This window comes from Anastrepha obliqua, chromosome 1 (assembly GCF_027943255.1).
Source record: "Anastrepha obliqua isolate idAnaObli1 chromosome 1, idAnaObli1_1.0, whole genome shotgun sequence".
In the NCBI taxonomy this organism is placed as follows: Eukaryota; Metazoa; Arthropoda; class Insecta; order Diptera; family Tephritidae; genus Anastrepha; species Anastrepha obliqua.
The window spans coordinates 68,673,898-68,701,329 of record NC_072892.1 but is presented as its reverse complement, the minus strand read 5'-3'; the positions used below and the strand labels follow the sequence as shown (position 1 = coordinate 68,701,329).

At 35.6% G+C, this 27,432-nt stretch overlaps 1 protein-coding gene across 1 annotated transcript in view; it reads right to left on the bottom strand.

Annotated features, from left to right (window-relative positions):
* Positions 1-27,010, bottom strand: part of LOC129249282 (facilitated trehalose transporter Tret1-2 homolog) — a 65,533-nt gene extending 38,523 nt beyond the window's left edge. The window contains exon 1 of the mRNA XM_054889059.1: positions 26,852-27,010. Coding sequence (XP_054745034.1) covers positions 26,852-26,901 — 50 coding nt within the window. The 5' untranslated portion in view covers positions 26,902-27,010. The remainder of the gene's footprint in view (positions 1-26,851) is intronic.
* Between the last annotated feature and the right edge of the window lie 422 nt (positions 27,011-27,432).

Here is a 27,432-nt window from a genome sequence, read left to right as displayed (position 1 = left end):
TTGCGATTGACTTGTGCGTATTCACGGACACCAATAGAAGATATTTTCTGACTACTAACTGCAGGGTCTCCAAAACGCGCTCGCCATAACTGAACCTTACAAGAACAAAATGTCTACTTGGATTCAATAGCATTCAGCAGCGTTCTCACAGGTGTTATAACGGGTCACTGTGCTATTGACCGTCTAGCCAGTAGAATGAGTGTACCTTACAATGACTTTTGCAGGAGCTGTGGGAATGAAGAAGTAATTGAGTCGGTACTACACCTCCTCTGTGAATGTCGTGCTCTTTAAAGAAGCTTTGCCAAATATCTTGGCGATTATTTCCTTGACGACCTAGGAAATTTGCAAAATGTCTCCATAGGGGGACTAATTACCTTCTAACAAAGAACTAAGTTGCTTGTTAGGGATGAATGCTGGTATCACAATATGCCTTAGGGCAGCCGAGTGTCTTGTCTTAGACAAGCAACCTGGCTAATCTAACCTACTTAGAGGGCGTAGCATATTGAAAACACCGAATCCGGTTTTCCGCAAATTTTTGTATTTGACGGTCTTTCAGCTACGTTTTATAGATATTCTGGGCGATGTTAAACATAGAAATACGCACACATAACAGTTTTAGAAATGTTTTTGTTTTGTTTGATTATGGTATTTCCATTGATTTCATATATACTATATATGTATTTATATGATTTTGTTTTATACAAATGTTGAAAACACAGTAACATTTAGAGCTGGAATGGATTAAAGTCAAAAATGAAACTAAGTAAACTTCAAAGAAGCTATCAACCATAAACTGGCTCTATTTATATTACAGACACACTAACGGGTTATAACTATTTTAATTGTTTTAGCATGCTTTGCGTGCCAAAAAGAACTATTTAATCTATCATACGTTCACACTCAAATATGGGTACATCCAACTCCCTTTTTACATGATCTTTCTTTAGACGATCTTGAAATAACACGGTTCACAATTAAATTTATATTATTGAAAATCAGTAAAAGCTCGAAAATATGCAAAAGAAACACCATCAAACACTAAAACCCACCGTAGAGAAAATAATTCTATCTTGACTAAAACCTGATAAATTTATTAATTTAATTTTTTGTTTGGCCATGTAGAAGTTTAGAACACAGGATGTATTGTTGAACATACTCTTATTTTATAAAATTATTTAGTATTTTACCGTTTGGATAATTATACGTGTCAGAAAATTGCGAAAATTCTATCGCAGTATTATAAGATTATTAATTGGATTTGATTGGATTTGTTGTTAGGCGGCCGCCGTAGACGAATGGGTTGGTGCGTGATTACCATTCGGAATTCACAGAGAGGGTTGGTTCGAATTTCGGTGAAAGCAAAATTAATAAAAACATTTTTCTAATAGCGGTCGCCCCTCGGCTGGCAATGGCAAACCTCCGAGTGTATTTCTACCATGAAAAAGCTCCTCATAAAAATATCTGCCGTTCGGAGTCGATTTGAAACTGTAGGTCCCTCCATTTGTGGAACAACATCGAGACGCGCACCACAAATAGGAGGAGGAGCTCAGCCAAACACCTAACAGAAGTGTACGCGCCAAGTATCTATTTTTATTTATTTTTAATTGGATTTGATTGGAGTAAAAACAACAAAAGCCGTGGATCAGACTCCAATATATTCCAAGCCTGTGGAGGGTTGCGGAGATGATTATGATTGCCAAACCAGGAAAGGATCCACACATTGTCTCAACATACCGGCCAACCTTCTTGTTGCCACAAATTTCAGAACTACTGAAAGAGCTCATTTTAAATCGCTTAAAACCAATCATTGAATCTCATAATCTGATGACTTCACTCCAGTTTCGATTCCGTTGCAAACGCTCCACCATAAACCAAGTGCGCAGAATAACAGGATGAAATAGAAAAATCGTTCAGAGAGAAAAACATATGCTCAGCAGACTTCCTGGACGTCGCTCAAACATTCGACAAGGTTTGGCCTTATTAACAAATTGAACTCATGCCTACCACTTCATTACAGAGCCGCTGTGAATTCTTATATATAATAACTGAACGCTATTTTAGCGCAAAACAACACAATGAGAATTTCAAATTAGAGAAAAAAACCGCTGGCGTGCCGCAAGGGACCCCTGCTTTATCTTCTGTACACGAAATATATACAGGATGAACGATATGAAGTGTTACCTATTCACTTTAGCTCGATATGACCACCTTTTGCCTTGACTATAGCCTTCAAACGGTCAAAAAATGAGTTGCATGCTGCACGAATGTGATCTTGAGGTATTTTGGCCCATTCTCGTATAATCGCTTTTTTCAGCGCATCCATACTGGCATATTTTTTAGTCCTCACCTTGCTCTCGAAAATGGACCAGTCACGGCGGTTTTGCGTCAGGCGAATCCAAAGTCATTGTGTGGACGAAATGAATGAGTGTGAATGAATGAAATGAGTGTGGAACATGATTTTTTAACCATTCTTGGTTCACACGAGCTTTATGAGAAGGTGCCGAATCCTGTTGGAACGTCCATGATCTATGACCGAAATGTTTGCGTGTCCACGACTCTAAAGCAGCTTCTAAAACATTTTCCCGATAATAAGTCGCATTCACTTTGAGACCAGGCTCGATAAAAACGATTGGAGGGTGTCCATCAGCGGTCACTGCGGCCCAAACCATTACTTGCGATGGGAAATTGCTTCGAGTGGCCATACGTAGGCTCAAATTCTCGTATGAGCGTTCGGTCAAGTAAACACGATCGTTTTGAGTGTTTATGAAGTGCTCAATTGGGACATTTTTTTCATCAGAAAACACAATGTTAGGAAATTCGCCACGTTCGTGCAAGCGCAATAACTCCTTTGCTCTTTCGCACCGAACTTTTTTTTGCTGGGGTAAAAGATAGTGTGCTTTTTGGAACTTGTAAGCCTTGACCTTGAGCTCGTTTTTCAATATGCGTCGAATGCTGTCTTCCGATATTTTCAGTTCTTTGGTCATTTTTCTTCCACTTCGACGTGGATTTCGTACAAGTCGAGCCTTCACTTTCCGAAACATTTCTGGCGTTGTTGTGGTTTTTTTTGGTCCACCTCCATACCGTTTTGCAATGCAGCGCAACCAGTATCATTGTAACGTTTTATAGTGCGATACACAAACATTTTATTCACTTTGAGGTGACTGAGCTCACGAACAATGGCCTGTTGTGATTTTCCAGCCAAATATAACGCAATCACACTATTACGTGTGAATTCCATCACAGAAAAAAAAATTCAACAAAACTGAAACGCAAATGCTTTTGATGGCTTATAAACAATATATTTAGAACAATTTTGACGTTGATGTCATGAGCTGGTTTACAGATACAAGCAGTGTGAAGTTGGTAACACTTCATATCGTTCACCCTGTATTATTAACTCCAAGAACTATGATCGCCAACTTTGTTGAAGACACAGCAATCCTCGCTAGAGAAAAAACCCCCGAAGAAGCGGCAGCTAAACTTCAAACCGCATAGACGCAGTGGATAAATGGACGAAAATTTGGCGAATAAAATTAAACAGTAACAAATCTATTCAGGTGAACTTTACCAATAAAAAAGAAACCATCACCTAATAATGCTACTAGGCGCTCCAATTCCTTACGTAAACACTGCCAAATATCTATCTTGGAGCATATAGAAATGAAATGAACTTAATTTAAAAATAATAAAAATGAGCAGGCTCATCGCACGAAATTCAAAACTCTCCATATATAACAAAATAATTATATGCAAGCAAATTATCAAACTAGTATGGTCTTATGACGCACAAATATGGGGCTGTGCTAGTCAAAATAATATCAACATAATTAAACGACTTCATTGTAAAATTGTCAAAAATATTGTTTATGCACCTTGGTACGTTCGCAAATGAAATCTATTCATCGTGACCTGAGCATCCCCATGGTCGCTGATGTTATTAAAAAATGAGTTGAAGCTCACTCTTTGAGACTCTAGAGGCTCGTTAACGAGGAGGCCAGCAAGCTTCTCAACACCGCAGGTCCAGCCCGACGACTCCAGCGAAAAAAACCATGCGATCTTATTGTTGTTAACATAATATAAAGAGATTTTAATATTCTCTTCATCAAAACCACAAAAAATTGTTAACATAATACTGCTTTTTAGTTTCTTTTAAAGTTGTAGTGTCAACAAACATTGTATACCTATATACTTGTTTGTAATAAAAAAAATGTATAAAAAATTTAGTATGGAAACCCATTCTGGAATATCTGGAAAACCTGCATGTGCCTTATCGGCCACTGAGCGTGCCAAAGAATATACAGAAAGAGTGAAAGCAATTACTAACAATAAAAGGGCAAAACTATCAAATGCCGAGCGATGTAAAAAATATCGTGAGACTGTAAAAAACAATAATACACGACCCGATAGTATTTCATCTATTGTTACCCGAAGTAAAAAATATCGTGAGACTGTTAAAACGAATAACACTCAACTTGATAGTATTTTACCTACTGGCAATCGAAGTAAAAATATCGCGAGAAATTAAATCAAAACATAGAAAAGATTGTACTTATATGTAACGTCGAATAGACAAAAACATTTATAAACAACAAATTCTATAAAAATACTTTAAATTCAATTTGGAATGTTGTGGTGGACAGCTAAAATATTAAAGTTGAAAGACCGAAAAATGTTATAGATTTTTTGGATAGTGCAAATCAAACTACACGCCTTTCAAATTTTAAAATAAAAATAAAATAAAACAAGTTAAATGATTTTTCTTTTAAATTTTAAATAATCGAACGATCAGTCATAGTCAACTACCTCAGAACAGAATTATAACAAAAATTAAGATACAAATAGAATAATTCAAATTAGAGTTAAAAGCGTGGGATGCTTGATATAGCAAATATTACAATCATTCTATTGGCAACTACCTATGTACAGAGGGTTATGAAAGTGAAGCAAAATGCATACAAATATATCTTAATTTTTGTTATAATTCTGTTTTGAGGTAGTTGACTATGACTGATCGTTCGATTTGCTATTACTTCATTATAGGTCCCTTTGTCATTAAAATTTATTTTCTACTTTTTAGTTCGATTAGCAATAAAAGCGTGTTTTTTAGTTTTTTTAAACTATTTTTTATTTTCTACTTTTTAGTTCGATTAGCAGAAAAGCGTGTTTTTTAGGTTCTTTAAACTATTTATTTTTATTATGAATGAAAATTATTGTTATCATTGCAGTCAGTGAATAAATGATTCGATATATTCGTGTTATATTTAATTCCTTTCTTATCGACTGTGAGTCTAAAGCTATGCAGTTATCGGCGGTGATAAAGAAGAATGGAATGAAGAACTTATTTCGTGGAGGGAGCCTAACTAAAGATTTTTCATTTTACAACCAAATTCACCTTACTTTTTGCCCACAGTAAAAAAAAAGAAAATAATAATCCTGGCAATCCTAATAAGGATAATGGAAAACTTTTATCAAATTATTGCATCGTCATCGGTCCTTGATAGGTGTGCAAAATTTCAAGTCGATCAGATTTTTAGAAGCCAGTGAAAATTAAGCTCAAAGATTCCAATTTTTGAATCATTTTTTCCTGAATAAAAAAAAATTCGTTATTTAAGTTCTACGCGCTCCATTGCTGATCTGTTTGTATATTACAGCTCTCTAGTTTACAAGAGTGAAATATGACTAAAAAATCTAAATTTTACGATAAGGTGATTCAATTTGCGGCACTTTGTTTAAACAACTCGAGAAAGCAAGAAACAGTCGCTAGCAAAGTCTGTTTGTCACAACGAAAAAACCAACAGAATAATTTGAATAAAATGGGATGAGCTGGATATGGTATCTGCTGATGATAGCATTTTTGATCCAGTCCGTAATAAAGGTTCACGCTTATCATCAAGTAGCGATGAATCAAATATTGACTTTTTACTTAATTTCCATTTGAATTTTTATATGTTTGGTACTTGTGGATTAAATCTTCACTGTACAGTGTACACTAATTTAATTTTTTTTGTCTGTTTGCACGGTCGTTTTGGAAAATATTTAGAGTTTTTTCATCTTACAAGATTATATTTGACGACTTTTTTCGCACGCTTTTCTAAGGAACGTAAAAAAGAGTCGGGTGTATGTATTTGAAAGACATTGAAATCACTCAACATTAAAGCGAAAAATAACTGTGGTCTCCAATACACACAAAGCAGGAGATTCAAACAGTTAATATTCAGTATTAGTAGATGTGCACAAATTACAGAGAAGAATCGAAAATTTAGAGAGTTATTTTTCACTAAACGCTCCACAGTGCCATGAAAGGATACATTTTACACAATTTACATATCTGCCAGGAAAAGGTTATGTTTCATATTACAGTATCTGATGAAGGAAGTTCGGAGCCTTACTACAAGCCAAATGGCAGTAAATCAAGCCATCTATAAAAATTATTGTTTCGAGCAAAATGTTGATACCTCTTCTTCCTAAAACTGCATTTACTAGAGGCGATTTTCTAAACGATTCCACATCGCCTGAAAAAAGGAAACGTGGAGTATAAGTTTCTAAATTGGTTCGTTAACATGAATTGTTGGGCGCTTCTGATAATTTGATAAGACAAAATTGCATAGACAGTAAATTACAAGATTTTATCGCTTTCTAAAAAATTGAAGCCCAATTTACACAGGAAATTTTGGTGACAGCGGTGTTAAATCACTAAGAAAATTGCCGCATTTAAGTTCTGCTTAAAGAGAATAATAATCGTCCACGCCTTACCCAAGAACTACGTTAGATTGCTTTGTTACTGAAAACTTCAATTTTGTGCCTAAACATAGAAATTCAACTACTTTACCACAATGTAGACCAGTTCAAGATTTTTTCGGTGAACTTAAAGGTTGCTTTTACGAAAATGACTGGAAGTGTTCAAAAATGCCCTAAGGAAATTGACACAAATGGCGTAGAACGTAAAATTTGCTTCTGAATAAATTTATAAAAGTGTGATCGAATATTTCATTTTGTATAAATTACGTGGTGGCTTGAGTTTACTTACTCTAAATGAACATATGCATATTTTTGGAAAATTGATTACATATTTATATATATATATTAGTAATGGTAAGTTTCCACATACATACTTATAAGTAGCTTAAATTAGTTGTTTTGGGGAATGGGTTGATTACTCTAATACCTGGGTCGACATTCACTATATTTGTCGAAAAATAGAAATGCAAAACTAATATTTTTAAACAAACTCACAAAAAATTAGCCAGCCTTATTTCAATTTCTTAAATATTTAAGTATAGTCAATAATAATATTGATATGATGGACTCCAACTCCACTATTAAATGGATCGAAAAATGCATTCTTCTGGCGTTTAATTTAACACTTTGAAAAACTCTAGGAATTCTTTACAGGCGTTTTAACGGGAAAACAATATATTAACATGTATCTGAACGTTTTAAGGGGGGGGTAGGGTCACAAAATCGAAATTTTTTTTCTTCACTCATCTTATAGTAAATCATTTCAAGAATGTTGTGTCAAAATTTTAAGTGGATCGGAGCAGAACTCTCAAAGTTATAGCCTTTGTAGGCACTCTACCTCGAATGCGGAGCATCGATAATTTTTCAGAGTCATTTTTTCAAACGCGTTTTTCCCGAAACGACTTCTTAAAAGTCGGTGCCAATCACAACTCCGAAACTATTCAACCGATTCTTTTCAAATTTGGCACACGTTTTCTAAATCAAAAATACCTCCCCCCACACTGTTTTTTTTTTTTTTTTTTAAGGTTGTTTTTCACTTACAAATATGGCGAAATTTTTCGCCAAAAATGGTCGTTTTACGTTTTCTTGCCACCAAAACTACAAAAATGAAAAAAAAAATTTTTATTAATGTGGGGGGGGAGCATTACATCATACTTTAACTGAAAAATTCGACTTTTTTAATATAGTTTCAGATGATTCTACGACGAATGCCGATTGGCACTTCTCGAAAAACATATCTCCAAAAAAACTCTGTCATGGGCTTATTTGTCAATATTTTATTATTAATATTTTTTAAAAATTTATTGAAAAGATGTACAATAACATGTAACTGATTTTATTAAAGTATCTTAAGCCATATTTCTGTAAAAAATTCACAAAAAAAGTGTTTTTTTTTAGCGCTAAACCCTACCACCCCCTTAATAAGTTAAATGCTTTATATAATATATCGTCTATACTTGGTAAGTCGTAAACAATTTGTAAAATTTTCATAGTATTCATAGTAAATCACGCATACTCACAAACTCCTTTTCATTTATCAGTACAATATTACATGTTCCCTTCGGACCGAGTATTTTGAAGTTAGCGCTTTTTTAAAGCGCATAGAAACCCTGAAAATCCGCTACCCAAATTGTGCCAGTTGTTTATCTCGTGATTTAATGCCATCGGATTTATTTCTTTAGTAGAATTCCTGATTCAACACCTTCATTGAATTAGGCCTTCATCGAAATGTCCCCGAAAAATTTGTCAAAAGGGCAAACTTCACGAGCTCCTTGCAAATTTTAATTGTTATGGAGATCAAAAATGCCGCTCAAACTATACCTCTTCGATGACAAAGGAAAAAATGAACCTAAGAAACAAAAAAGTCAATACGACCACCATTAAAAGCCATACCAAAAAACATGTTCAAAGAGTGCGTCCAAAAGGGCGCAGGCCATTCAAAGAAGCTGTCAGCTGTGCAGTCATGTTTTTTTTTTATTCGCTCTTAGTGTTTTTTTTTTTTTGACAAAAATAAATATTGTGTGTGCAAAAATCAATCTGACATAATGATTTTTTTTTAATTTGAATTTACTATGAACAAATGTTTATTCTTTAATATGCCTTGACATGGTGAGCTGAAAGTAGATCGCTCTTGACCTAAGTGCATTGATCTAAATTCAATAATTTTTTCACTTGAATTGTGTTGACAGTCCACAGGCTGATATTGAGTACTTGCTGAACACAGATAAGATGTTTTTAGCAATTTGTGTATGTCTGCGTTCTATTCACTCTCCTCTTCCATCCGTTGTTATCGAAATCAATTCCAATAGGAAAAATAAAATCCCTGATAAGAGCGTAATTAAGCAACAAAAATTGCCAATTACGACTGTTGATCTTGCCGGTCAAACAGGTTAATGCTCGCATTCTTTCCGCTGTCAGTGTTCTTCACGAAGATAATAAGTGTTTGCGGCAAGAATTTGTCACTTATAAAGAAGAAATTCGTAAGCTGATTTAACCGGAGCGAAGTTTGTCATTTTCAAACAAACTTTTCAGAAAATAATAACAATTAAAAAGCGTACGCACATAAATAATCTGCAAATGTATGTACGAGGTGTGTTCAAAAAGTATCGCGAATTTTAGATTTTCGCAGGTTACGTATATTCGAATTTCGATTTTTTTGTGGTGATATGTTGGTACTCATGTCTCTCACTCATGCCGACGAGGTCGGCCATTTTGAATCTTCAGATAATTTTTGAATACTGCTTTGCTTGCAGGTGTTTCGGCTCGTCTTCGATTTTTACCTATTCTAAAAGATGGATCAAAGAACCTGTATCAAATTTTGTGTGAAAAACGAAATTAAATGCGCGTATGCATTCCGAATGTTGACTGTGTGATACGGTGAAGCTACTTTGGACCAAAGCAACGTTTATCGGTGGTACAAAATGTTCTCAGAAGGTCGAGAAGATGTGAACGACGAAAAGGGTGCCGCGCGCCCGAGCACTTCAACAGCAGATGAAAAAATTTATGAAGTGAAGAAAATGGTATTGGCCAATCGTCGAATCATCGTTAGAGAAGTTGCTGCGGACCTAGACATATCGATTGGCTCATGCCATTCGATTTTTTTTAATGATTTGGGCATGAGACGGATCGCCACAAAATTCGTACCAAAACTGCTCAATTTCGACCAAAAGCAGCATCGCATGAACATTGCTAATGAGATGTTGGACTCTGTTCGACCCAAATTTGCTCCAGAGGGTCATAACTGGAGACGAATTGTGGGTTTATGGTTATGACGTGGAAACCAAAGCTCAATCATCTCAATGGAAGCTGCCGCACGAACCAAGACCGAAAAAAGCGCGCCAAGTTCGGTCGAATGTAAAAGTTTTGCCTACCGTTTTCTTCGATTGCAGGGGCGTTGGGCATCATGAGTTCTTACCACAGAGTAAAACAGTCAATAAGGAATATTACCTGCAAGTTATATGCAATTTGCGAGAAGCAATCCGCCAGAGACGCCCGGATTTGTGGAAGAACAAAAATTGAGTCTTGCATTTTTGAAGTGCTTCGAAGATTGGAAAAAACGTTGGCACAAGTGCATATTATCTCATGGGGATTACTTTGAAGGGGACAAAATATATATTAATGAATAAATAAAAAATTTTTCAAAAAAATACTTATAATACGATACTTTTTGAACATACCTCATATGAATGAACCTGCATAGTAGTATTTCAAACAAGCCCACTTTCAAATCAAATGATCTTATTGTGCTTCGGACACTTTAAATTTGTTTGCTTGTCGATTAGTTTTACATTACTGTAAGTTCTGTTTGCAATTAAATATGACTAAATTGACTTGGTGCAAATACACATTTATAAAGAGTGTCTATGTATGCACATACATATATGCATATGGTTGCACATGGGACTATTAGAAATGCTTGATATTGACTTTATTGCATTAAAGTAACAGTTTTTTGTTGTTGTTTTTTTGCGTAAAAATATAGTTCATACTACAACCACTCAAAGTTAAAAAATTTGCACAAAATTTTAGGAAATTCAACATATGTTTAGTCGACAGAGACATCCAAGAGTTCCTGAAAAAGACTTCTAATTGAGATTTTGACAAATAAATAAAAGCAATAACTTAATTTGTTGTTTCATTATTAAACCAGTCTTGAGCTCACAGAATAAAAGTACGAAAACTTTAATAAAAAAAACTTCGAAGAGATTCAAACGGTTTAAATATTTTTTTAAATTTTTTTTTACATTTGGACTTTAAGTTATATGGCTTTTGTAGTAGTACATATAAACTATGTATATTTTTATAAAAAAAAATTTAGGAAATTTAATCAAAAAAATAAATAGCCATAACTTGGCAAAATAACTGCTGTTATTTTGTACTCTTCTGTGTGCTACATGCATTTATAAAAAGTCTTAACCTGTCTCCGGCTTGATATAATTACAAATAAACCAACTTTTATTAGACACCAAGTACAATCTGAAATGAAGTATAGTACTTACATATGTCCATTAGAATACTCGTTAATGATTTACAATAACGTGTGCGGAATAAAGTATAGACCGACTCTTGCCAAATAAGCAGACGTTTACTCTGGCAAAAATATTATTTTGTTATACTTATGTCCGCCATAGCCGAATGGGTTGGTGCGTGACTACCATTCGTAAGTGCCCAGGTTCGGACCTCCGTTCATGAAACACCAAATGAGAAAAAACGTTCTTTATATATTAATAGCGGTCGCCCCTCGGCAGGCAATGGCAAACCTCCGAGGGTATATCTGCCATTAAAAAGCTCCTCTTAAAAAACCATTTGCAGTTCGAAGTCGGCTTAAAACTCTAGATCAACAAACTGATGGTTTAATTTTCTTTATATATTTAATATTTCCCACACTTTGTATAAGTCCTGCCGTCAACAGCAGAGGTACAAATATTGGCTGATTTACTATACGATTTTAATGATCAACCTACAATTTAACTTTTTTTAATTTAGCATGAATTTGCTGCTTCTATTTATTTATTTATTTATTATATTTATGTATTTATTTATTCTTAGTAAATCCAGACTACAATCAGACAGACAGATCAACAAAAATACTTAACGATAATAGTTCATACTTCTCTATATAATTCATTCAGTGACTATTTGAAGGTTTAATTTGAAGACGATAAATCAAAGGCCAAAGAATTTGAAACTTTATTAAATTCTTTCAATGTTCTATGTATCAGAGCATATGAGTCTTGTGCTAAAATTTGTAAAAAGTATAAAACTCTAGGATTACAAAAAGAGGTCTTGCACAATAGATCAACTCTAGTGCGCATTACGCAAATGGCCTTCTAATAATAATAATAATATGAGGCATAAACCGTTCTAACTCGATTTAGAAAGCATAAATCATTACTCCGCATTTTATTGAAGGTAAAAACAATACGTTCTAAAAGAAGAGCTCAGTCAATTACACCGGAGTGAAAGACAAGTCTTTCTAAATACTTCCCTCTACTAACCCTCCTTGGTTGGTTGGTTAAAGTGGAGATTCATCGAAAGACCAACTACCGCTTCCGCAACATTTTGTTGACAGCTCCTCGTTACCAACTTGTTTATCAGTTATTTGCAGCACAGACTGGATGTGTGGTTTAAGAACCTTATTAGGTTGTTGACATCTACGCCAGACAGTTGTTCGCGACTGTCGAACAGTGGTTTGCCCAGGGTTGTCATTTTCTCCTTTCATAGGGCAGGGTATTCACAGAGAAATTATGACAGTGTAAGTTGTAAGATTTGCCCATTGTGGCTCTTTGTTCTCCGACAAACCAAAAGCCAGTTATGACTGCTGTGAGTATCCAAGCGACTCGTCGTTTCATGTTTATTAATGTTGACGTTTGTTTGAGGTCGTAGGTAGGGCATAACGTTCCGCTAATTTTGCATGTCGTCTGGTTTCTCCATCTACAATCCGCGATTTGGAGGTATTTTAAGGAAATTGTATTTTTGATTGCACCCAGTGGTGTGAATATCGATTCTGCAAGAACGTTATTCATGGCAGATCCCCGCTTGCCAGTTCATCTGCTTTTTCGTTTCCTTCAATGTTCCGATATCCCGGAACCCAGATTAAGGTAACGCTATGGTTTAAGGTGTTAAGACTATTCCTACTTTTTCCACCAGTTTAGAGGTTGTTGTAGCCGAGTCCCGTGCCTGGATTGGTGCTTGGTGAAAAATAGCGATATTGCCCTTAAAAGAGGAATATACGATCAGTAGCCTACAAGCTTTCCCAATTGCCAGTATTTCCGCTTGGAAGACACTGCAGGCATTAGGAAGATGTTCAGATTTTTAAATTTTAAGTCTATGAGAATATATACCACCTGCTGCAGCACCAAATTCCATTTAGGCTGTAGTGTCAAAGTTGTTGAGTGAGAATATGTTATTCCATTCCTCCTGAGATGGAAAGAGAGTGGAAATTCCTTTTGAATTTTACCATCGGTACAATATAATCAGTCCTCTCCGAGGTGTACTGAGTTTGTCGCAATAATAAACTGGCATGACCGTAAGTTTTTTCCATCCAGCGACCCGGTTCAACCCACCCTAATGTACAATAATACTATAGATGGAATTAAGATGACTTTTGCCATTGGCCGTTCTACCGCATTTGCAAACCAAGGTCGTGTGAATATTTTCTCATTAGTTGATCATAAACAATGCACGCTTGTTGCATCGATTATACAAAAGCTGAAAAGTAGCACTTTTAATGATAGTAACAAAGGAACCGAATGTGTTGAAATAATGGAAAATGACAACAGCATGATCAGCAATTTATTACGAGAGTCACTATTTATATTCTGAGCCCAGGAAATCGTGGAAACTAAACAGCAATCCTGTATGTGTCTTTCGAGACGTGACAAACCTAACTAATGCTGTTCGGACCCAAAGTGCTTCGTCGTATATTTTTTCAAAAAAAATCATATCGTCATTACAGCAATGCAGAACGATAAATTCAAATAACGTAATAACAACACCGTGCAATTGCCAAATCTTAATAGTGCTAGAAAAATGCTAGAAATAATATTTATAGTTAAACTGCTCACAGGATACATTTCTGATTACCTTCAATTTGATAATTAAGAAATTACGACCATGGTTTAATCGTTTTGATCATTGTGGCAAGATTTTACTTCCACTCCAGTGTTTTTGATTATCAAGCTCACCAACAAACTTCTGCCTTTCTGGTCCCAGCGCCAAAGGAAAATAATCCCTATGTTATGCGAACTGCAACACTCGTGCAGGCGAATATAAGCGAATAATAATATGTATATAAAATATACCGTATAATGTAAAACTAACTCCAAAAAATGGGAGACACTTGAAGAACAGATGCAGAAAGCTACTGCTGTTTGAATTGAACTAGACATTTATTGAAGTTGTCTATTGTGATAGTACAACAAATACATTCGGGAAGACATTACATACATATGTATAAATTTGCGCTTGCATTATTTTGTCGGATGAGTGACCGAACTCCTGATGGCAGATGGTTTTTCATGATACAAGACATTTTTTAATGACAGAAATACCCTCGGAGGCTTGGCATTGCCTGCCGAGGGTTGACCAGTGTTAGAAAATTATTATCTATAATTTTGGTGTTTCGAATGAGTTCGAACACTACCGAATGATAGTCACACATCAACCCACGCGGCTACAAGGACCGAATTTGATTTGTTCAATATTTTGGAACAACAATAGCTCGAGAGCTAATTGATAAAACACATTTTAATACATCGTAAAGATAATATCGTCCCCTTAGTATAACAATAGCCTATGTGCTCATAGGCTATTATTTTTTTATTGAATTTTTGGATTCTCCATCGTCGATTTTATATGTGGTCAAAATTTTGTCAAATTCTAGTTCCACAAAGTGGGTCAAAACGTCAGTCAAAAAATAATAAATATTTACAGACATAACGAGATTTGAGTGAAAGCTACTTTCAACAAAAAGTTTGAAATTCATTTTCTCAAAGCATCAAAAAATTTATAGGCTATTTTAATACTAAGGGGACGATATGGTTTTCGATTTCTGATTAATTTAAATAAAAATTAAATAGTATAGTATTATTTGGCAGTTTTCGAAGCCAAATTCCAAACAGTATTTAATAAAACAAATTTCTCTTACTATAGGGTTTTTCAATTGGCTCGGTTCGATTTTGGCGCCCTGTGGCAGCCCTTTTGTTTTGGTGGCATCTGTCAAATCTTTTGTCTTTATTCAGTTGTTTATGCTAAATCATCATGGCAAGTTACACGATTGAATAGCACGTTCAAATGATAAAACTTTATTATCAAAATGAGTGTTCATTAACGCAAACGTTGCGCGCATTGCGCCCATTTTTCGGTAGACGTGGTGGCCCTTCCAATTTCTTATGGCCCATATTGAACCATATGGACCAAGACGACATGTGGTTCCAGCAGGACGGGGCTACGTGCCACACAGCAAATGCCATTTTATTCCATTTCAACATCTACCCGCCCTTATTGAAACACCCTTTATATATGTATAAAAGCAGCAGCATTATTTTTAGTTTATTTCTCTATTCACAATCAAGATTCCCACTAATACGAGAAGTGGCCGCACAGTTTCGACTCATTCGGCAGGACAAGTAAGCGAAAGATTTCTTAAAACAAAATATATTGCTGATATGCAGTGGTTGATCTGAGTAAGTTGAATGACACTGAGGTCAAAAGAATCAGGTGATATAGATAGAACCCGCAGTTTTACAGCATTTAAACAGAGTCTAATCGTTTTGGCCCAGATTTCTATTATCTTAAGAACTTCGAATCTAATTGGTCGCGACTAGTAGATATGTACATCATCGGTATACAAAATAATATACATAAGCATGTTCACAGAAGTAGACAATGCCAGTTTGTTTACTAAAAAGTAAACGACCCAATATTGAGCCTTGCGACTGAACCGAAAACCAAGGATCGAATCGGTACAGTCGTAAACGAGTCGAAATACGGTAATCAGTTAAATATAACATAAAATATATTGAAACCATTTTAGGGCCAACAATAATAAAGGATCTTTCAAAAGTAACGCCTAGATATCAGTGGTGAATAATTCCTAGACGGTACCTTTTTATGTCTATATCATGAAGACAAACTTAATATAAAATTATCGATCTTTAAGAACAACATATTGCAAAATTCATAATTTTTTGGTGTTTCAGAATTGTCACTCTTGGGAACGGGAATAATATATGCAATCTTTCATAGCTTGGGAAAAGAAAACAAAATTTAAGGCAGAATTAAATACATATAGATAGATATAGATATGTTCTGAGTACATAAGGGATACTGTTTTTCATAATTAGACCCACAATATAAATATTGTGTTGGGGAAGAAAAGTAGTGTTTTTACCGAAGACTTTTATTTCAACAAAAAAACAAAGTAATATCAATTAGTGAATCAATTGCTGTTTACAACCTCTTCGCACCTCTCGACCAATTTGTGTATGCCGTTCCGCTAAAAATCGCCTGGACTGGTGTCAAAGAAGTTGTTGAGCTAGTTTTTCAGGGCCTCTTTGTTATCGAAGGTAACCTCCTACACATAGTTTGGCAGGGAGCGAAAAAGATGGTAATCGATAGGTGCATGGTCCGGAGAATACGGCAAATGTTGAAGGACCTCCCATTCGAGCTCTTCAAAATGTTGATTTTTGCCTCCTGAGTATTCCATTTCTAAACCTCAAAACTAAATAACTCAATAATACAATACATAACTCAAAAATACAATTAAAATAGTTTTGTTGAGCACTCTATTCATTCTATCGAATGAATACTTACCCTTTGCCAAACAGCAAACAAATCGTTGTAAAATAAAAGAAAATGTAAAAACGCTACGAACTTATTCCCCAACCTAATAGTAGCCCTCGTAGAAATCCAAGTCAAAAACATGATGAATTGCACTTTAATATTTAGAATGTAAAATCATCGTTTTTAGGGCTCCAACAATTAGGAGATTTATAGTTAAAACATCTCATGTCATAATTTCTATAGCTTTACGACAGATTTGAAGACGTTGTTGCTACTTTCCAAGCGAATAAAATTACAACAATACACTCTACAAACATACTCGTGCATACCATCCTTGTGATATTTCAGTGTGCCATTCGAAATGTTATTGCTTTTTGTTTAAAAACAAATATTTAATATGCCTGCTTCGTAAGATTGCAACAGTTTGCAGGGAAACTTTGTAATTTTGTAACCATTATTTTTAATATTAATATTTCCTATACGTTTGATTAATTTAGCCTGTATACATACATACACACAAAATTAATCTCACAACAACTAATTTTTCATTCAAGCTGTATCTTGAGAAAAAGTGAATATAAATAATAATGTTCTTCTAAGAAAAATCCACAAATTTATTGTATATTTCAAACTAATATAATCTTAACAAATCTTTACTCCAGGAATAAAAAATTAACAAAAATCACAGAATTCTTCATATTTTTAAGCGATAAAATTATTCACTCGCTTCAATTTCTCAAATAAAATATTTAGTTCATTAAGTCTATTTGGCATGTTGTTGTTGTTGTTGAAGTGGTTTAATATTTCCACTGAAATAATCCTAATTAGTGACCAGCACCGTTTTGCTACCACTGTCTCGTGTGATGATGTCTTTTTTTCGTTTCCAAGTGAGATCCATTTGGCGAAGTCCTAGTATAACAGCAAATCCTTTATCTCAATGTCTGAGATCTCCTTAATTTGCTGTAGGAAAGGCTTACCCTAGGTAGCCCCGTTCATTCACATAAATAGTGGAAAAGACTTTCCTTCGTTCCTTCCGCTTGACAGCTTCTACAAATGGGATTGAAGGGGAGGTTGAGTCTATGAGATGTTTGGTCGAGAACATCCTAACAGGTGATTCGTCCTTTGGATTTTGTATGGCTATGTGTTTTTTGTTGTAATACATGTAGTTAGTTGCTTCCATCTTCTTTCAGCTAAAGCATGTTATGCTATTATTGTGTTCAGTGGGGTGAATACTGCCACCGCCTCTGCTAAGTCTAGTGTTGAACCTTTTCTTGCTAGCTCATCCGCTATCTCATTACCCCGTATGTTCCTTTGACCGGGAACCCATATCAGAGTAATTTCAAGCCAATGACTAAGCAATTCCAGCTCCTCTCTACACTGTAAGACTAGTTTGGATGAAATGGAGTTGGAGTCCAAGGCCTTGATAGCTGCTTGAATGTCTGAAAAGATAGCTACTCTTGCACCAACTTCCTTGTAGAGTTTTTTTATTTGCATGCTTCTCTGATCGCTAAAAGTTCTGCCGGCATAATCAGGAAGATGAATTGACTGAGATAGGTTGAGTGACTTCGAATGGAAACTAGCTCCTACACCACAGTTCATCTTAGAACCGTCCAATCACCTTCCCTTTGCTCCATTCGGCTCTCTGTAGAAAACGTACCGTAAAGTCTTTCTTGAAGTTAAGGTCGGGGACTGTGTAGTCGGATCTGTTTTTGAGCAGCGAGGGTCCCTGTAGAAGGATCTTACTGTGACCGTACAACCTTGTTGTCCAGCTTCCTATTTCTCTGAGTCTCCTCGCGCTGCAAGTAGCGATTGTTTTAATGTGTACATCTAATGGTAGCAGATGAGTTAGTACATTGAGCGCTTCAGTAGGGTTGGTGATGAGCGCTCCTGTAGTTAAGATACACGCTGTTCTTTGTATCTTGTTCAGCTTAGTTTTGTTGTATTTCTTTTCTGTTGCAGGCCACCAAACTAGTGCCGCATATGTTAGTATTGGCCTTACAATGGCTGTGTAGGACCAGTTGGATAATTTTGGTTGGAGACCCCATTTTTTTCCCAACATTCTCTTTTACGTGTAAAAAGCTAAATTCGCTTTCTTTACCCTGTACTCTACGTTGGACTTCCAGCTGAATTTGAGGTCTAGGATAACGCCTAGGTATTTTGCATGTTGGGTTAGCGTGAGACTAACGCCGTTTAGTTTTGGGAGATTAAAGTTTGGTACCTTGGTTTTCTTGGTGAATAGCATCAGTTCAGTTTTTCTTTGCTTTACACTTAAACCACAGTCTGTGGTCCAATTGCTGAGAATACCAGAGCTCCTTCCATAATCTCACTGATTGTGGTTGGAAACTTTCCTATATTTATCTATCTATTTGGCATAGAGCTAATTAATTTTTTCTGACATGGGTCCAATTTTGCCATTCCTGTTGGAGTACCTCCTTTAGTTGGGTTTTGCTTGTTATATTAACTTTAGCGTCGTGCCTACCGAGTTCATCCCACAAATGGTCGATGGGATTCAAGTGTGGAGACTGTGGTGGTGTTGTTGAAAATAAAAGTTATTCCCAACACATTGTTTTTGCGCACTTTCATATAAGTCTTTTTTTTAAATATAAAGGCAAAGTGATTTGTTTATAATTCCATCAATGAATACAAGACCCACGTCTGCCGTTGACATACACCCCACTTCCACTACCAAGTTTTACTGTACTTTTTCGAATTCAGTTTAGGGTTTTCTCCAGACTCAAATCCTTCCCCCTGATTGAAAATGTTTAACTTTCTCTCGTCGCTAAAAATAATATTGCTCCAGAAATCAAGTGGCTTTTTTTATATATCTTTGCAAACCCCAGCTTCTTATTTTTATTGATTTTGCTGATGAGTGATTTCCATCGTGCCATTCGTGAGCTATACCCGGCATGTTTCATGGCCCTGCAAACAGTTCTCGAATGGACTTCTTTACTATAATCTCTTCAGGTACTTCTGCTACTACTTGCGTTGATGTAATTTTTGGATTCCTTTTTATTTTCCTTATTTTATGGTGTTCATCACTGCCGGTCAATTTGAAAGGTCATCCAGTATATGAGGTCGCCTTTTAAGATTTGTTTTCCCTTTGAATCGCTTAATTATGCTATAAATAGTGAAATGCCTTCTATTCACCATTTGACCGGTTTCTGCACATGATTTGCTCTCATTAATCATACCTATGAAACATTGCGAGGACGGTTCAATAAGTGCCCGTGTTTGATGACAGAGGGCGTTCTTAAGGGAAGTTGGTTTTAGTATCGTGTGCTATCAAACGACAGCAAAACAAATTTCAGACTGATTGATAGCTTAGTTTGGATTTGGAAAGACGTTCGAGTAAGACGTGTTTCGTGATGTTCGCTAAGATGGAAAAAGAGCAGTAGGCGAACATCCGTTTTTGATGAGGAGCGACCAGTACGCCCGCAGACGTGGTTAACGCGGAAATCATTCAAAAAGTCCACGACATCATCACTAATCGAAGAACGAAAGTGCGCGAAGTAACAGAGGCCATAGGTGTGTCGACCGGAATCGCAATTAATACATACATATATTACATGATAAGTTGGCGGGGAAAAAATTGTCGGCCCAAGGGGCGCCGCGATTGGTCACAAGCAAAAACAAGCGGATGCGAGTGTTACCTTCGACACAGTGTTTAGAGCAATTTAAGCGAGATCCCAAGGAATTTTTGCGTCGAGTTGTCACCGTTGATGAAAGCTGGATTCATCATTACACACCAGAAACTAAGCAATAATTAAAACAATCGATTTCTCTCGGTGAATCTGCTCCAAAGAAAGCGAAGACAGTCCCATCGGCCGGAAGGGTCAAGGCGACTATTTTTTTGGAATGCGAACGGCGTCATCCAAATTTTTAGAAAAAGGAGGAATGATCACTGGACAATACTACATTGAGTTATTGGACCGCTTTTACAAAAAATTGAAAGGGACACGGCCGCATTTGGCGCAAAAGAAAGTGCTGTTTCATTACGATAACGCACCGGACATTCATCCGGAGTTGTCGCCGCCAGACTGTATGAGTTGCGTTATGAGTTGCTGCCGCACCCCCGTATTCACCCGATCTGGCCCCCTGTGACTTTTTCTTGTTCCTTAACATAAAAAAATGGCTCAAGGGAAAAAAATGTAATTCAAACGAGGCCGGAGAGTTGGGAGAAGTGTATCTTTCTAAAGGCGACCATGTTGGAAAATAAAAACAAATTGTTTTAAAAATGGTGTCTTCATTTCTGGTAGACAGAAATACTGGTACTTATTGAACCACCCTCGTATTTTTCTTTCAACTTCATTTGTGTCTGCTTGTTTCCGACCCAAGACTTGAAATTATCACATACATGTGTAAGTTTCATTTTCATATTCATAACGGGGCTTATTCGTAAGCATGGGTGGCTTTGTTAGAAAAAAATCGGTTAAAATTTAAAACTCATACTTTGTATGAATACTTTTGTCCCTTAAAAATATGGGGAATCGTAGGATTTTCGTTAATATTTTATTTATAGAGTAAAGTTTTGTTATGTTTATGTCAGTTTTAAATATACGTATACAATAAATATGTGGATTTTTTTAGAATAACATTTTTATTTTTGAAAACAATTTACAGCATTGCATTTGGCTGCTTTTAGAAGGTAATCAAGGCATATAAATTCGTATTTAATTTTTGAGCAAAAAGAATTTGAGAATAGGTCGAAAACGATGGATGTGTCCAAATATTGAAGGAAAACTCCAATATTCTGAAATTGAACGCAATTATTAAATTTTAAAGCACTAGCTTAACTGTTGTGAATTTTTTAAACTGAGTGTAAGCCTGCAAATATAGACGTTTCAACCTTGTTTAACTGGAAATCAGATATAAATTTGTGACCATAAACTCCCAGTTTACATTTTTGTCGTTTTATTTTAATACGGTTAGCTCAGACCATTCGTCAAGTAATTTTCAAATTCGACATAAACTTTAAGATTATAGAAAAAATTTTTTTTTAATTTTAAAACTAGTTTGAAACAAATGGGTAGAAAACACATTTTTTTGTAAAAATACACAAAACTTATTTTTTAATTAGCATTTATATTGCAAATGAACAGAACTTTGCAGATATAGTTATATAAAGGGTTTTTCAATTGGCGCGGGTCGATTTTGGCGCCCTGTGGCAGCCATTTAGTTTTGGTGACATCTGTCAAATCGTTTGTTTATTATTCAGTTGTTTATGCCAAATCATCAAGGTAGGTTGAACGATTGAACAGCACGTTCAAATGATAAAACTTAATGAGTGTTCATTAACGCAAACGTTGCGCGCATTGCGCCCATTTTTCGGTAGACGTGGTGGCCCTTCAAAATCGACTCTTCAACGTTTGGTGGCCAAATTTGAGACGACCGGGTCAGTAAACAATCAGCCAACACCCGTACGTTCAAGGAACGCAAGATCAGCCGAGAACATTGCCGCGGTCCGTGAAAGTGTACAGCAGACTTCAACTTGGCGAATTTTGCGTCGGGACCCGTACAAGATCCAACTGACCCAGGAGCTCAAAGTTGATGACCATAGACAACACCGTTTGTTCGCTGACTGGGCTTCGAATCGTTTGGAAGAGAACCCCAGTTTTGGGCGAAAAATCATCTTTAGTGACGTGGCGCATTTTTGGATGAATGGCTGTGTTAACAAACAAAATTGCCGTATATGGGACGACACCAATCCACACGAGGTTCACCAGGTGATAATGCATCCTCAAAAAGTTACCGTTTGGTGTGGATTTTGGGCCGGCGGCGTCATTGGTCCGTAATTTTTTGAAAACGACGTTGGTGAGGCGGTCACCGTCAACAGCGAGCGCTACACAACGATGATAACCAATTTCTTATGGCCCATATTAAACCATATGGACCTAGACGACATGTGGTTCCAGCAGGATGGCGCTACGTGCCACACAGCAAACGCCACGATTCACATTTTCAACATCCACCTGCCCTTATTGAGAAACCCTTTACTTAGTCCTGCCATAAGTTCTGTTGCAAGTTAAGTCCGTTATAGATATGAAATTATATATTTTTTAAAGAGGTTAGTTTTATTTAATCATGTAAATATTAAAAACCAAAATTTTAATTTTCATTCGAAATGCTCACAATTTGATTTTATACAAGCCTTCAAACGATTAGCCCACTCAGCTATTTCAACACTCTCGGTTTCCATGGATATTGACGTCGCTGCTCGAACCAAAGATTGTTTGAGACTCTCCAAATTTCTGTGAGATCTTCGACAGGCCATGTTCTCCAAATCTGACCACAAACTGGAGCCCAATAGATTCAGCTCTGGACTTCCAGACGCCCAATCTTCTGTGGCTACGAACCCAAGAATATTACAAGACTCTCCACCAAACTATTATGGAGGTTGTGTCTTTGGAAGTTTTAGCATAGGTTTGGGCGTTTTGCATATTAAAAACTTTTTCCACAGTGGAAATTGTCTCCTCTGGGAAAATAATATTTTCATGGCTTTTGACCGCGTGTCCGCCGAAGAAGCTGCTTGTATCTGTCGAGGCTAATTTTCTTCAAAAGCATTGACAAAAGATTACCAGATGAGCGGTGGAAGGCTTTCATGTGGAGATCATCTCTAATTAATCTTGACATAGATCTAGTCGATACATTCATTTCCATGGACATGATTTTATGTTTTCTAAAGGGATTTCTGAGAATTCTTTCTCGAACAGCTTTTAAGGATACTCTGCTTCGATCCACGCGAGGACGACCACTTCTTTTTCTCTCTGTCACTTCAGAAGTTTGGAAAAAACGATTGATCGTGTGGTAAACAAACATTCTCGAAATATTAGGTAGGTAGGCGAAATTTGCCACGAAACTGAGTGTAATTTTTGCCGTATGCTTTGCACATAATTTATGGCAAGACTAAGTATAGATGTATGTATGTATATATATTTTTGTTACTTTTTAGACTTCTATGTTCTTCGCATGCAGACCTTTCCTGAGAGTGCTCTAACGATCTACATACTCATTACTACAATACCCTTTCATTCCTACAATACCCTCAGGACTACAATACCCTTTCGTTAGAGCGTTAATTGATTAAAATATTCAAAAAATATTTCTCGGAAGATTTTACCTTATGTTTGCGTATTTATATTGACCAAGTTTGAATGAAACTTTAATAGATAAGCTCGGCCATGTTCGAAGCACGTGATAAAATGGCAGTACTGTTGCACTAAAGGTTTGCAACCCTGTTGCAATTGTTAAGCTGATACTTTTCTGTTGTTCGGCACTTATTTTTCATAGATAGGTAAAGAGTAATATGAATTTTTAACACCACAACGATATATTTTTGTCAAAGTTATCGGAATGACACTTTAAAAAACATACAACACAGCGGTTGTGATTGCAACTCGAACAAACTCCTGCTGTTAATGTCAACAATGGAGTTTATATTTGTCAACTAAACGTATAAATTCATAGCCGCTTCAAGCATTCCCAAGGTAAAATATGAGGACCCTTACTATCGGCGTAGCCGATTAGTTGGAGCATGACTACTATTCGAAAGTGCGTACGTTCGAATCTCCTTGCACGAAACAGCAAATTATAGAAAAAGGTTTCTCTAACAACGGTTGCCCCTTGGCAGCCAATAGCAAACCTCCGAGTGTATTTCTGCCATGAAAAAGGTTCTGCCGTTTGAAGTCGGCCATTTGTGGAACAACATCAAGACTGTCTTTAAATAGAAAGTGTAAAAATCCACTATTTAATATTCAAATGTTTTCACTATTTTTATTCAAAATATAGGTCTTAACAATTTTATTTGAAAAATTTTATCACTTAAATGTCCCCCTTTAGCAAATCTACAGGTAAATTCCGCCAAATAGCCAATTCATGCCTAATTGTTCTGAACGTCGAGAGATAGATGGCAAAATACGCGACATACCTTATAGTCTTTAGTCTGACAGTCCTTTTTCTATCCTCGACAGAATTAGTTTCTTGATATTTTTGCACCAACCTTTGAAATATTGACTCATTTGGACGTTTATTTTCACCAAAAACTACGAGTTTTGCAATATGTTGTTTTTAAAGGTCGACCATTTTCATAATAAATTTCAATAATTTTAGCATATTGTTCTATCGTGAAAAATTGTACATCTGTCTATTTCACAAGCGTCAAAAATGGCATAAAAAGAAAATTTCCATCTAGGAAGTATTCACTACTGACATCTAACCGTCTCCTTTGAAAGACCGTCTACATATTTAGTTATTTTTCGTTCCTCAACGCAGACGATCAGAAAGTTCTTTCGAATGTAAAAAATGCTGAAAGTGCACGGCTTAAGAATGATGTTACTAATTTATACTGGGGGTGGTTATATTTGATTCGCATTTTTCGTTTAATAACCGCATACTTATCATATCTAAATCGTACACAACTATAGGTTTTCTGTATTGAAATAATTTCACCTTTAAACATTAGTTCACTTAAATTTCGATTGTGAAGAAATTCCATAGAACTGTGCTTCTTCTCAATAATTTCGATAATTTGATAGCTTTAACAGGGTTTGGTAACTTGCCAGGAAACGTAAAAATTTGGTACTTAAAGAAGCAGGAAGTTTGGTTAGAATTGTGTGTAGTTTTCATTATCCGTTAACACTTAACCTTCCTATACCCGCGCGTTGGGCTGTGAGACCGAGAAAATGATTTTACGTAAATTTTTGTTCTTCCAGAAACTCTACAAAGTTGAATTTACTGCTAGCTTCCGGTTTTCTTGCAAGCTCTATATTAGTGTTGATTTGACGTTTGCACTAGACAGGCGTGTTGGTGATTTTTATAAAAATTGGTCTGTGAGACCGACGCGGGTATATGTGTAATTTTTTGTGAAGTTAAAGCAGTTATTATGTTTTTTGTTTCTTTCTTATTTTTTTACGTTTTACTATTTTGCAGGTACTTTTTAATATTATAATGAATGAAGAGCAAATCAGACTACTTTTGGAGGAAAACAATTCGACTTCTGATTATGAGGATGAAAATGACAGCGACGTTGAAGACTTTGTTACAGGATATGTAGAAAGTTATGATACCGAGCAAGCAGATGATGAAGAAATCGACGAGGAGTTGAATGAGATAGATGATAGAGAATTTTATCTTGGTAAAGATGGACACACTAGGTGGAATAATGATGCTCCTTCAAATCGTTTAAGACGTCTCGCTAGGAATATAGTCACTCAACTGCCAGGGCCTAGAAAAGCAGCAGAGGTTTGGAGCTTATTTTTTACTGAAGTTGTTATAAATCGTATTGTAAAGTATACTAATGAACATATTGATCTCATAAAACCTAATTTTTCAAGAGAAAGCGACTGTACCTATGCAGGCAACATAGAAATCGAAGCCCTTTTAGGCCTTTTAATCTTTGCTGGAGTTAGGAGAAATAGTCGCTTCAATGCTAAAGATTTATTCAAAACAGATGGTTCCTCTTCGGAGATATTTCGATTAACTATGAGCTGGAATCGATTTTATTTATTAATGCGTTGTCAAAGATTTGACAATAAATTTACGCGAGCGGAAAGGACTGCCGTAGATAAACTAGCTCCAACAAGGGAATTATTTGAAGAAGTTGTAGCCGCGTTTCAAAAATACTACAGTGTGTCCCAGTTTAGTTTGACGTTTTTATTGCAAATAAATTTTTTTTAAGCTAGAAAAGGTATTTTTTTTTTTTTTTGAAGAGGTAAAAGCGTAAGTTTTCTTTTTAAGGCAGATTTTTACATGAATTGCGATATGCCATGATTTTTTATTTCAAGTCTAAAAAGTAATATACTTTATTGTATAATTTATGTATTGTCCAAGAAGTGTTTTTAAGTTATTATAACTTATTTTTATTTATGTGAATAAAAAAATATGTTATTGTTTTGTTTTTGTAGTACTTAAGAAAAAATTATCGATTTTGATGGCTTTCTTGTTAATCACTTAAAATCAATAAAATAAGTGAATACAAATTTAATGCGTAGTTATATTTTTTTATTACATCTACGGGATTGAAAAATAATAATTTGTTTTTAGTTTTGTTTGAAAAAACTAATATTTTATGTAGTTTGAACTTTCGGTCTGTGAGACCGTGCGCGGGTATATGTGTTACAAAAATTAACGCGAGTATAGGTTAAAGCCACCATATTTTGTAAACGTACACTCAGCCTACCTTGTCAGTATATGTATACCTTTTGGTTGTAAATATACTATAATTCGTTCGAAAATTAATACATTTTATTAATTATATTGAATGCATTAGATAACTTCATTATGTGTTTTATTTACATGTTTATTTAAATTCTTGCCGGAAATGGAAACTTACATTGTTGGCATGTGACTACTAAAATTCCGCCTCAGCCTGGTCTCTGCCATTACAATTTTTTCTCTGTGTGGCTTATTATTTCACATTAACACCAATTTTCTAAACCTGAACCTTTTACGTCGCGGAGAACGTCCAAACCTTTTTCATAATATGCGCGCACTAAGTAATAGAAAATTTTGTTAACCGATTTGAACCCACATGAAAAAATTCAACTATTCATAACTCCATACGTACCCATATATTATATGTATATATGTGTGTATGTATGAATGTCTGTACATGCTATACCTTCAAACACACATTTTATTTGCTTGTTAATATTATATATGTATTTAAGTACATATACTTATATATTATGTGCACATATGTACTCTTCTATGCATCATGTCGGGGTTATATTTCAGCTTCTGAGCAAAATAAAGGCAGGCGCACCATCAACTACGTCTGGTTGCCAGTTTGTAATGCCGTCATTGGATGCTTTGATTTTAAATTAGTTTGCAAGTGTTAATTACCTCTGCCAACAAATAACATCAGAGTGATTACCCACTTTTACACTTCGAAAGCATCTACTCCACTTCAGA